The 12,383-nt window shown below is 45.5% G+C and overlaps 1 protein-coding gene across 12 annotated transcripts in view; it reads left to right on the plus strand.

Moving 5' to 3' along the window:
- The window catches only part of LOC5521794 (mucin-19), a 73,731-nt gene that overhangs the window by 49,817 nt on the left and 11,531 nt on the right, over positions 1-12,383 (plus strand). For 11 of the 12 annotated variants that reach the window (XM_048723235.1, XM_048723247.1, XM_048723239.1 and 8 more), the window contains 2 exons: positions 154-5,454; positions 7,013-10,591. In XM_048723235.1, the coding sequence (XP_048579192.1) occupies positions 154-5,454; positions 7,013-10,591 (8,880 nt within the window). The remainder of the gene's footprint in view (positions 1-153; positions 5,455-7,012; positions 10,592-12,383) is intronic. The other variant, XM_048723245.1, reaches the window with a different exon arrangement.

Here is a 12,383-nt window from a genome sequence, read left to right on the forward strand (position 1 = left end):
TAAGCACGAAAGAAAGTAATTGCTTTTTGCTTCTGTTACTTTTTCTTCTGTTTCTTTTCTGTACTACTTTCAAATTAACCCGTTGAATTGGTTCAGTCTTTATTATCCACAAAATCACCACCTTGACTTCTGTCAATATTTGAACTTCTTAAGACCAAGTAATAGAGGGAACTCAAGCACCTGGACAACAAATTAGAACAATGACACCAACGGCTGCACAGTTTACCACAACTAGTACACCAGCCACCACAACTAAGACTCTGAAGACCCCATTGATAGTAGAAACCGCTTCTGCGCCTAGGACCACTTTGGAACCAGAGATCACTTTTGCATCGGGGACCACTATGGCACCAAAGACTACTGTCAAACAGATGACAACAAAACAAAAAAACACCAAAGTTGTACAAGACCCAACTTCCCCACCAAGTATATTAACAGCACAAACAACCCGCAAAAGAGGGGAGGATGTTGGATATACTCCAGCTTCAACAACTGCTATTCCTCCATCCGGTACAACAAGAACAACTATGGCACCAGACACCACTGTTGCACCAGAACCAACTATGGGGCCTGAGTCTACTGTAGCACCAGAAACAACTGTGGGAACAGAGACCACTCTTGCACTAGAGTCCACTGTAGCACCAAAAACAACTACAGCGCCAGAAACCGCTGCTGGACCAGAGACCACTTTAGCATCAGAAACAACTATGGCGCCAAAGACAACTCTTGCGCCAGAGTCCACTGTAGCTAAAAAAACAACTATGTCATCAGAAACAACTATGGCACAAGAGACCACTGTAGCACCGGGAACAACTATGGCGCCAGAGTCCACTCTAGCATCAAAAACAACTATGGTGTCACAAACCACTGCTGGACCAGAGACAACTTTAGCACAAGAAACAACTATGGCGTCAAAGTCCACAGTAGAACCAGGAACAACTTTGGCACCAAAGTCCACTGTAGCATCGGTAACAACTATGGCACCAGAGTCCACTGTAGCATCGGTAACAACTATGGCACCAGAGTCCACTCTGGAACTGGAAACAACTACGGCGTCAGAGACCACTGTAGCACCAGAAACAACAATGGTGCCAGGGACAACTCTAGAACCAGAAACAACTATGGCGCTAGAGTCCACTGTAGCATCGGTAACAACTATGGCACCAGAGTCCACCTTGGCACCGGAAATAACTATAGCGTCAGAGTCCACTGTAGCACCTGGAACAACTATGGCGCCAGAAACCACAGTAGCACCAGGAACAACTATGGCACCAGAGACCACTTTTGCACCAGAAACAACTAAGGCACCAGAGACCACTCTGGCACTGGAAACAACTACGGCGCCAGAGACCACTCTACCACCAGAAGCAACCATGGCGCCAGAATCCACCTTGGCACCGGAAATAACTATAGCGTCAGAGTCCACTTTAGCACCAGAAACGATTATAGCGTCAGAGAGCACTGTAGCACCAGAAACAACAATGGCGCCAGGGACAACTCTAGAACCAGAAACAACTATGGCGCTCGAGTCCACTATAGCACAGGAAATAACTATCGCGTTTGAGTCAACTCTAGCACCCGAAGCAACCCTGGCGCAAAAAACCACTGCTGGACCAGGAACCACTTTAGCATTAGAAACAACTATGGCGCCAGAGTCCACAGTAGTTCCCCCAACAACTATAGCGCCAGAGTCTACTGTAATACCAGATTCTACTGTAGCGCCAGGAACAACCATTACACCAAAGTCCACTGAAGTACCGCCAACAACTATGACACCAGAGTCCACTGTAGCACCGGGAACAACTATGGCGCCAGAGTCCACTGTAACACCAGAAACAACAATGGTGCCAGTGACCACTCTAGAACCAGAAACAACTATGGCGCCAGAGTCCACTGTAGGACCGGAAATAACTATAGTGTCAGAAACCACTGCTGGACCAGAGACAACTTTAGCACAAGAAACAACTATGGCGTCAAAGTCCACAGTAGAACCAGGAACAACTTTGGCACCAAAGTCCACTGTAGCATCGGTAACAACTATGGCACCAGAGTCCACTGTAGCATCGGTAACAACTATGGCACCAGAGTCCACTGTAGCATCGGTAACAACTATGGCACCAGAGTCCACCTTGGCACCGGAAATAACTATAGCGTCAGAGTCCACTGTAGCATCGGTAACAACTATGGCACCAGAGTCCACCTTGGCACCGGAAATAACTATAGCGTCAGAGTCCACTGTAGCACCTGGAACAACTATGGCGCCAGAATCCACAGTAGCAACAGGAACAACTATAGTGCCAGAGACCACTCTGGCACTGGAAACAACTACGGCGCCAGAGACCACCCTACCACCAGAAACAACCATGGCGTCAGAATCCACTCTAGCATCGGTAACAACTATGGCACCAGAGTCCACTGTAGCATCGGTAACAACTATGGCACCAGAGTCCACTTTAGCACCAGAAACGATTATAGCGTCAGAGACCACTGTAGCACCAGAAACAACAATGGTGCCAGGGACAACTCTAGAACCAGAAACAACTATGGCGCTAGAGTCCACTGTAGCATCGGTAACAACTATGGCACCAGAGTCCACCTTGGCACCGGAAATAACTATAGCGTCAGAGTCCACTGTAGCACCGGGAACAACTATGGCACCAGAGACCACTTTTGCACCAGAAACAACTAAGGCACCAGAGACCACTCTGGCACTGGAAACAACTACGGCGCCAGAGACTACTCTACCACCAGAAGCAACCATGGCGCCAGAATCCACTTTAGCACCAGAGTCCACTTTAGCACCAGAAACGATTATAGCGTCAGAGACCACTCTAGAACCAGAAACCACTATGGCACCAGAGTCCACTGTAACACCAGAAACAACAATGGTGCCAGTGACCACTCTAGAACCAGAAACAACTATGGCGCCAGAGTCCACTGTAGGACCGGAAATAACTATAGTGTCAGAAACCACTGCTGGACCAGAGACAACTTTAGCACAAGAAACAACTATGGCGTCAAAGTCCACAGTAGAACCAGGAACAACTTTGGCACCAAAGTCCACTGTAGCATCTGTAACAACTATGGCACCAGAGTCCACCTTGGCACCGGAAATAACTATAGCGTCAGAGTCCACTGTAGCACCGGGAACAACTATGGCACCAGAGACCACCTTTACACCAGAAACAACTAAGGCACCAGAGACCACTCTACCACCAGAAACAACCATGGCGTCAGAATCCACTCCAGCACCAGAGTCCACTTTAGCACCAGAAACGATTATAGCGTCAGAGACCACTGTAGCACCAGAAACAACAATGGTGCCAGGGACAACTCTAGAACCAGGAACAACCATTACACCAAAGTCCACTGAAGTACCGCCAACAACTATGACACCAGAGTCCACTGTAACACCAGAAACAACAATGGTGCCAGAGTCCACTGTAGGACCGGAAATAACTATGGTGTCAGAAACCACTGCTGGACCAGAGACAACTTTAGCACAAGAAACAACTATGGCGTCAAAGTCCACAGTAGAACCAGGAACAACTTTGGCACCAAAGTCCACTGTAGCATCGGTAACAACTATGGCACCAGAGTCCACTGTAGCATCGGTAACAACTATGGCACCAGATTCCACCTTGGCACCGGAAATAACTATAGCATCAGAGTCCACTGTAGCATCGGTAACAACTATGGCGCCAGAGTCCACTGTTCCACCAGAAACAACTATGGTGCCAGAATCCACAGTAGCACCAGGAACAACTATAGCGCCAGAAACCACTATAGCACCGGGAACAACTATGGCACCAGAAACCACTGTAGCACCAGAAACAACAATGGTGCCAGTGACCACTCTAGAACCAGAAACAACTATGGCGCCAGAGTCCACTGTAGCACCTGTAACAACTATGGCACCAGATTCCACTGTAGCATCGGTAACAACTATGGCACCAGAGTCCACCTTGGCACCGGAAATAACTATAGCGTCAGAGTCCACTGTAGCACCTGGAACAACTATGGCGCCAGAATCCACAGTAGCAACAGGAACAACTATAGCGCCAGAGACAATTCTGGCACTGGAAACAACTACGGCGCCAGAGACCACCCTACCACCAGAAACAACCATGGCTTCAGAATCCACTCTAGCACAAGAGTCCACTTTAGCACCAGAAACAACAATGGTGCCAGGGACAACTCTAGAACCAGAGACAACTATGGCGCTAGAGTCCACTGTAGCATCGGTAACAACTATGGCACCAGAGTTCACCTTGGCACCGGAAATAACTATGACACCAGAGACCACTGTAGCACCAGAAACAACAATGGCGCCAGGGACAACTCTAGAACCAGAAACAACTATGGTGCTAGAGTCTACTGTAGCACCGGAAATAACTATCGCGTTTGAGTCAACTCTAGCACCCGAAGCAACCCTGGCGCAAAAAACCACTGCTGGACCAGGGACCACTTTAGCACAAGAAACAACTATGGCGCCAGAGTCCACAGTAGTTCCCCCAACAACTATAGCGCCAGAGTCTACTGAAATACCAAATTCTACTGTAGTACCAGGAACAACCATTTCACCAAAGTCCACTGAAGTACCGCCAACAACTATGACAGCAGAGTCCACTGTAGCACCGGGAACAACTATGGCACCAGAGTCCACTGTAACACCAGAAACAACTATGGCGCCAGAATCCACAGTAGCAACAGGAACAACTATAGCGCCAGAGACCACTCTGGCACTGGAAACAACTACGGCACCAGAGACCACTCTACCACCAGAAACAACCATGGCGTCAGAATCCACTCTAGCACCAGAGTCCACTTTAGCACCAGAAACAACAATGGTGCCAGGGACAACTCTAGAACCAGAGACAACTATGGCGCTAGAGTCCACTGTAGCATCGGTAACAACTATGGCACCAGAGTCCACCTTGGCACCGGAAATAACTATAGCGTCAGAGTCCTCTGTAGCACCTGGAACAACTATGGCGCCAGAAACCACTGTAGCACCGGGAACAACTATGGCACCAGAGACCACAGTAGTTCCCGCAACAACTAAAGCGCCAGAGTCTACTGTAATACCAGATTCTACTGTAGCACCAGGAACAACCATTACACCAAAGTCCACTGAACTACCGCCAACAACTATGACACCAGAGTCCACTGTAACACCGGCAACAACTATGACACCAGAGTCCACTGTAGCACCGGGAACAACTATGGCGCCAGAGTCCACTCTAGAACCAGAAAAAACTATGACGCCAGAAATCACTGTTACACCTGAGCCCACCTTATTACCAGAAGTTACTATGGCGGTAGAAACAACAGTAGCGTTACTCAGATCTACTTATTCATCACCGAGTTCATTAACGGCTCCTACAACCCGCAGAATAGGTGGGGATGTTGGATATACTCCAGATCCCACAACTACTATTCCTATTGTCACCGGTATGTCTTTAAATCATTTTTTCTTATTTTTTTCATGGTTTTTGTTTTACTATTGGTGTTAGTAAAACTTATTGATTATTATTTATTTGCTATAATTTGATATTTAAGTTAAAATCTTTATCCTTATCTTGCATGATATATTGTACATTTAATTTTGATTTTTTTGCTTTAAACCACTAAAATGCAAAGGCTAATAATAATCATAAACATTAACCTTAACAATAAATTGACAAGATCTTCGTTTTAATGGATAGATGCTGTCCCTTCTATCGAGAGAGCGATGACAAGACTGTATCTACTAAACCCTTTAAAAAGACAAGCCACTCACTAGAATTGCTAAAGTTAAAAGTAACAATGAACCTACAGTGTAGTTCACTATGATAGAAAGAGAATTTATTGTAACGGATTTTCAAAGTGTGTCGAGAAAATTGATTGAGAAATGATAATTGTTTTTTACCCCTAATAAATACACAATATTTAATTGCAGGTACTTTCCAGAGAATATATTATACCAATACTGTTAATTACGATGTGCCCGTCATCAACTATCGTGCAAAAATTTAACAAAACCCCCTTAGACTTGGCATCTTTTTCTAAATAATTGTTGCACTTCTTCTCGTTTTTTGCGAGTTTAAGTTGTGCGCAATTATAAATTGAACGACGATCCTATGGTAAAAAGCTCATTTTCCATGGTTTTTCCTCAGTCAGTGGCACTAACGTCACTTCCTTAGACCGGCAATAAAAACTCTCGAGTCTAGTCTATCCATATCATGACCTGAAAAAGAACATATAACTTAATCAAAACATCAAAATTTCAAAATGAGGAATTTGTAAAACATCTACATAACTTGAACTCAGCGGCGTGGCCAGGATTTTTAACAGGGGGCAAAAAAGACCCTTTGAAGACATTTTCTCCTGTATTTTAGATAATCTCTTATGCATTTACTGTATCTTTGGCTTATTTGTCGATTTTTAAGCGAAGACATTGGATTTTCAAGAGGATTCGAAATCTAAATGATATTTGTACGAATTCGCTCTTTGGAGAAAAACAAAAATCGGAAATTTAAAATTTCGCGATATTGAAGTTCGCAGGAATTAAATATTTTTTTTGGTTTATTAGAAATATAAAGCGCGTGTATTATTCTAACTGGAATATTTTGGTTACGGGTAGTGGTGGTGACAGGATGCTGGATCAAATAATATCCTAATAAAATAATAATATCCTATCAAATAGTATATATATTTCAACATTTGTTGTCATTCCGCCCTTAAAGAAATTTATTGTCAAAGATATTAAATCTTTTTATAGTAAAAACAATAAAGAGCACTAGTTAAAGTGGCTTTGATCCTCTTGAAAATAACGAAGTTTTAAAAATGTCACAAGTATGAACCCGTATTAATCGAAACGAGAATTTAGTATACGATACCGTAATAATCATATTACAAGTAATTTTAATGCCAGACAAACTATAGAATTTCGATTATTAATTTAATATATGTAAACTATTTAGTGAGCTAAGATACCTTCCATTCACATTCGAAACATTTCTTGCTACAGAAGAGGGGAAAACAGAAGCAACGCTAACACCAGGGGGTCAACTCAAAAGCACAGTATCTTCACTAGCCACATCTACACCTGGCACCTCTGCTGCACCAGAATCAACTGCTGCACCAGAGACAACTGTTACAGCTGAGACGACTACTGCACCAGAGACCACTTTTGCACCAGAAACCACTGTTGCACCGGGGACCACAGTAGCAGCGGAGACCACTGTGGCACAAGAGAGCACGGTAGCATCTGAGACTACTGTAGCCCCAGAGACAACATACGAACCTGAGACCACTGCGGCACCTGGCACCACTTTAGCACCTGAGACTACTGTTGCACCAGAGACAACATACGAACCTGAGACCACTGCTTTACCAGAGTCCACTGTAGCACCAGAGACCACTATGGCACCAGAGACCACTGTGGAACCAGAGACCACTTTATCACCAGAGACTACTGTAGCACCTGAGACCACTGTGGCACTTGGAACCACTGTAACACCTGAGACTACTGTTGCACCAGAGACAACAGAAGAACCTGAGACCACTGTTGTTCCAGAGACCACTGCTGTACCAGAAACAACTATTACACAAGAGACCACTGTGGCACCTGAAACTACTGCTTTACCAGAGTCCACTGTTGCGTCAATGACCACTGTGCTGCCTGGGACAACTGTGGTACCTGAGACCACCGTGGTACCTGGGACCACTCTGGCACCAGAGAGCACCGTAGCACCTGAGACTACTGTTGCACCAGAGACCACTGTGGAACCTGGGACCACTTTGACACCTGAGACTTCTGTTGCACCTGGCACAACTGTGGCACCAAAGAGCACCGTAGGACCTGAGACTAGTGTTGCACCAGAGACAACTGATGCACCTGAGACCACTGTTGTTCCAGAGACCACTGTAGCACCTGAGACTACTATGGCACCAGAGACCACTGTTGCATATGAGACCACTGTAGCACCCGATAGCACTGCTGCACCTGAGACCACTGTGGCACCTGGCACCACTGTGACACCACAGAGCACCGTAGCACCGGAGACTACTATTGCACCAGAGACAACAGATGAACCTGAGACCACTGTTGTTCCAGAGACCACTGCTGTACCAGAAACAACTGTTTCACAAGAGACCACTGTGGCACCTGAAACTACTGCCTTACCAGAGTCCACTGTTGCACCAGAGACTACGGTTGTACCAGAGACCACTGCTGTACCAGAAACAACTGTTATGACCACTGTAGCACCTGATAGCACGGTTGCGCCTGTGACCACTTTTGCACCTGGCACTACTGTGACACCAGAGAGCACCGTAGCACCTGAGACTACTGTTCTACCAGAGACAACTGATGCACCTGAGACTACTGTTCCACCAGAGACAACTGATGCACCTGAGACTACTGTTGCTTCTGAGACTACTGCTGAACCTGATACCACTCAGGCACCTGAGACCACTGTAACACCTGAGACTACTAAGGCACCAGAGACCACTGTGGCATCTGAGACCACTGTAACACCTGAGACTACTGTTGCCCCAGAAACAACAGAAGAACCTGAGACCACTGTTGTTCCAGAGACCACTGCTGTACCAGAAACAACTATTACCCAAGAGACCACAGTGGCACCTGAAACTACTTCTTTACCAGAGTCCACTGTTGCACCAGAGTCCACTGTTGCTTCAATGACCACTGTGCTGCCTGAGACAACTGTGGTACCTGAGACCACCGTGGTACCTGGGACCACTCTGGCACCAGAGACCACTGTAGCACCTGAGACTACTATGGCACCAGAGACCACTGTTGCATCTGAGACCACTGTAGCACCCGATAGCACTGCTGCACCTGAGACCACTGTGGCACCTGCCACCACTGTGACACCAGAGAGCACCGTAGCACCGGAGACTACTATTGCACCAGAGACAACAGATGAACCAGAGACCACTGCTGTACCAGAAACAACTGTTATGACCACTGTAGCACCTGATAGCACGGTTGCGCCTGTGACCACTTTTGCACCTGGCACTACTGTGGCACCTGAGAGTACCGTAGCACCTGAGACTACTGTTCCACCAGAGACAACTGATGCACCTGAGACTACTGTTGCCCCAGAAACAACAGAAGAACCTGAGACCACTGTTGTTCCAGAGACCACTGCTGTACCAGAAACAACTATTACCCAAGAGACCACAGTGGCACCTGAAACTACTGCTTTACCAGAGTCCACTGTTGCACCAGAGTCCACTGTTGCTTCAATGACCACTGTGTTGCCTGAGACAACTGTGGTACCTGAGACCACCGTGGTACCTGGGACCACTCCGACACCAGAGAGCACCGTAGCACCTGAGACTACTGTTGCACCAGAGACCACTGTTATTCCAGAGACCACTGTCGCTCCTGAGACCACTGATGAACCTGATACCACTCTGGCACTAGAGACCACACTAGCTCCTGAGACTACTATGGCAACAGAAACCACTGTGGCATCTGAGACCACTGTAACACCCGGTAGCACTGCTGCACCTGAGACCACTGTGGCACCTGGCACCACTGTGGCACTAGAGAGTACCGTAGCACCGGAGACTTCTATTGCACCAGAGACAACAGATGAACCTGAGACCACTGTTGATCCAGAGACCACTGCTGTACCAGAAACAACTGTTTCACAAGAGACCACTATGGCACCTGAAACCACGGCCTTACCAGAGTCTACTGTTGCACCAGGGACTACTGTTGTACCAGAGACAACTGCTGTACCAGAAACAACTGTTGTGACCACTGTAGCACCTGATAGCACGGTTGCGCCTGAGACCACTTTTGCACCTGGCACCACTGTGGCACCTGAGAGTACCGTAGCACCTGGGACTACTGTTCCACCAGAGACAACTGAAACACCTGAGACCACTGTTGTTTCGGAGACCACTGTTACACCTGAGACTACTGTTGCTCCTGAGACTACTGCTGAACCTGATACCACTCTGACACCTGATACCACTGTAGCACCTGAGACTCCTATGGCACCAGAGACCACTGTGGCACCAGAGACCACTGTAACACCTGAGACCACTGCTGTACCAGAAGCAACTGTTACCCAAGAGACCACTGTGGCACCTGAAACTACTGCTTTACCAGAGTCCACTGTTGCACCAATGACCACTGTGCTGCCTGAGACAACTTTGGTACCTGAGACCACCGTGGTACCTGGGACCACTCTGGCACCAGAGAGCACCGTAGCACCTGAGACCACTGTGGCACCAGAAACCACCATAGCACCTGAGAGTACTGTTGCACCTAAGACGACTACTCAACCAGAGACTACTGCTGCACGAGAGACCATTGCTGTACCAGAAACAACTGTTGCGTCTGAGACCACTGCTGCATCGGACACCACGGTTGCACCTGAGACTACTGTTGTACCAGAGATCACTGTTGCACCAGAGACCACTGCTGCTGCAGATACCACTATGGCACCTGAGACCACTGCTATATCAGAGACCACATTTGCACCAGAGACTACTGTTGCGCCAGAGTCAACTGTACCATCGGGAACAACAGCTGCGTTAAAGACTACGCTTGGTCCATTAACAGGTATGAATGTTTTTGTCGTCATTTCTTGTGATGTTTTGATATTGGAATATCTTAATACACCAACCAGTATATGAAAGTAAAACCACCAAACCAGAGCAGTTTGATTTACACCATAAGCTGGGTGATATATCAAGCTACTTAATACATGTCTTTATGTAGTACATTTTTTCCTCAAGTGGACCGAGCACACTGAGAGATCGCTATCGATGAAGACATTCATTGTACCCTTAGTGCTTAATGTGTATCAAATAGGTGAACAAATAAGCTTAACCATAATTGTTCGAATAAGCGCCTCCCCCGAATAAGCGAATCACCTAAAAATGTTGCAGTTTGTAAAATCCGATGATGAAGGGGACTGTAGATGAGAAGGGAAGTAATGGAAACATACAGTACTACCCGCCACAACATTATCATTGAAAGCTTGTTTCGTTATGGTTCTGAGGGGATTTGTTTTCTCTGCACGTTGAAAAAAAGCCATTTTTATATAGAGATAAAGCAGGTTTTGAAATAAGCCCACTCCCCAGATGAACGTTTTGTCTGGGACATGAAAAAATGAATAATCGCCGCGTCGCGTATTCGATGAATTAAGGTAGTTACGGTTGTTTGTTTTTATGTTCCTTAAAATAGGACTTTTAAAAAGACCACGACCGTTAAATTGCCATTTAATTGTCACCCATATACTGCTGCAGGTTACGACACACAAAGATACATCCTTATTACCAATAGGTGTATACAAAATTGGAGATTCGGTTTACTTAAATAACCTGCGACCAAAACTACTAACTTGACCCCGTCAATAAAGGGCTTATACTGCCATTAAGCAGAGCATCGTGGCCCCATATGTAGCCCCAGCTCACACTCCATTGTATCCTACATCTAATCTTTGCTTTCATACATTGGTTGGTGTGATAAGAGTTTTTGATATATATTTTTTGCTTCGAATTTGATAGAGTATACAGTACTTGGCAGGTCATCTTACTACAGCTTTCATTATTCTGCGAAATCTTGACAATAATAAAGAACTGATATCTAGCCTATCGCTATTTATTTGGTAAACGTTTGATTAAGGGCCTAGAAAATAGCACGAAAAACACTTTAATACGAAAATTCGAATGATAGCTGCCAGGCGGCAAATGAGCAGATGGAAATAGTTGTTGAGAGTTCTTAGAATTATGGAAATTGTATTCAGAAATGGAAACTAGTCTGCATGAGGGTTGCATGTGGGATCAATCGATCGTAACATGTTTATTATGAAATTTAGCATGCTGATAACATTTTTAATGAACATCTGTATGAAATAGCATGAAAAGTAACACGATCTGTATTGATCCATGGCTCATCGAACTTGACCATGTGACCAAATGCTTGGAGGTTTTTTTTTAATTGCATCACGGCTCTTCAATTCCTATATCAACGTACTATCTTTAAGGTTTAAACTTCAACTGATTATATCTTGCATGAATGTTAAAGGGGCAATTGTTGTGTTGTTTTACTGCTCGATTCTATTAGAATGCTACCATTGCAACAGTGTTTGACAGGCAGAGCATTTTATCATATAGGGTACACCCAACGGCGTTAAGTGACTCTGCCAAATTTTCAACTCTATTTCCGAATTTTGTATAATTGCGTAGCTACATCAAATAAAGTCTCAACAGTCAAACTGATTATACGTTTCGGTGACTTATTTTAAGATGAATTCTTTAGGGCAGACAATGACCACATAATGTTCTAATACCAGCGTCTGATTTAGCTTTAATATAGTTGATTTAGCTTCCATATCATCGGTTACTAA

Source organism: Nematostella vectensis, chromosome 2, assembly GCF_932526225.1.
Source record: "Nematostella vectensis chromosome 2, jaNemVect1.1, whole genome shotgun sequence".
Classification (NCBI taxonomy): Eukaryota; Metazoa; Cnidaria; class Anthozoa; order Actiniaria; family Edwardsiidae; genus Nematostella; species Nematostella vectensis.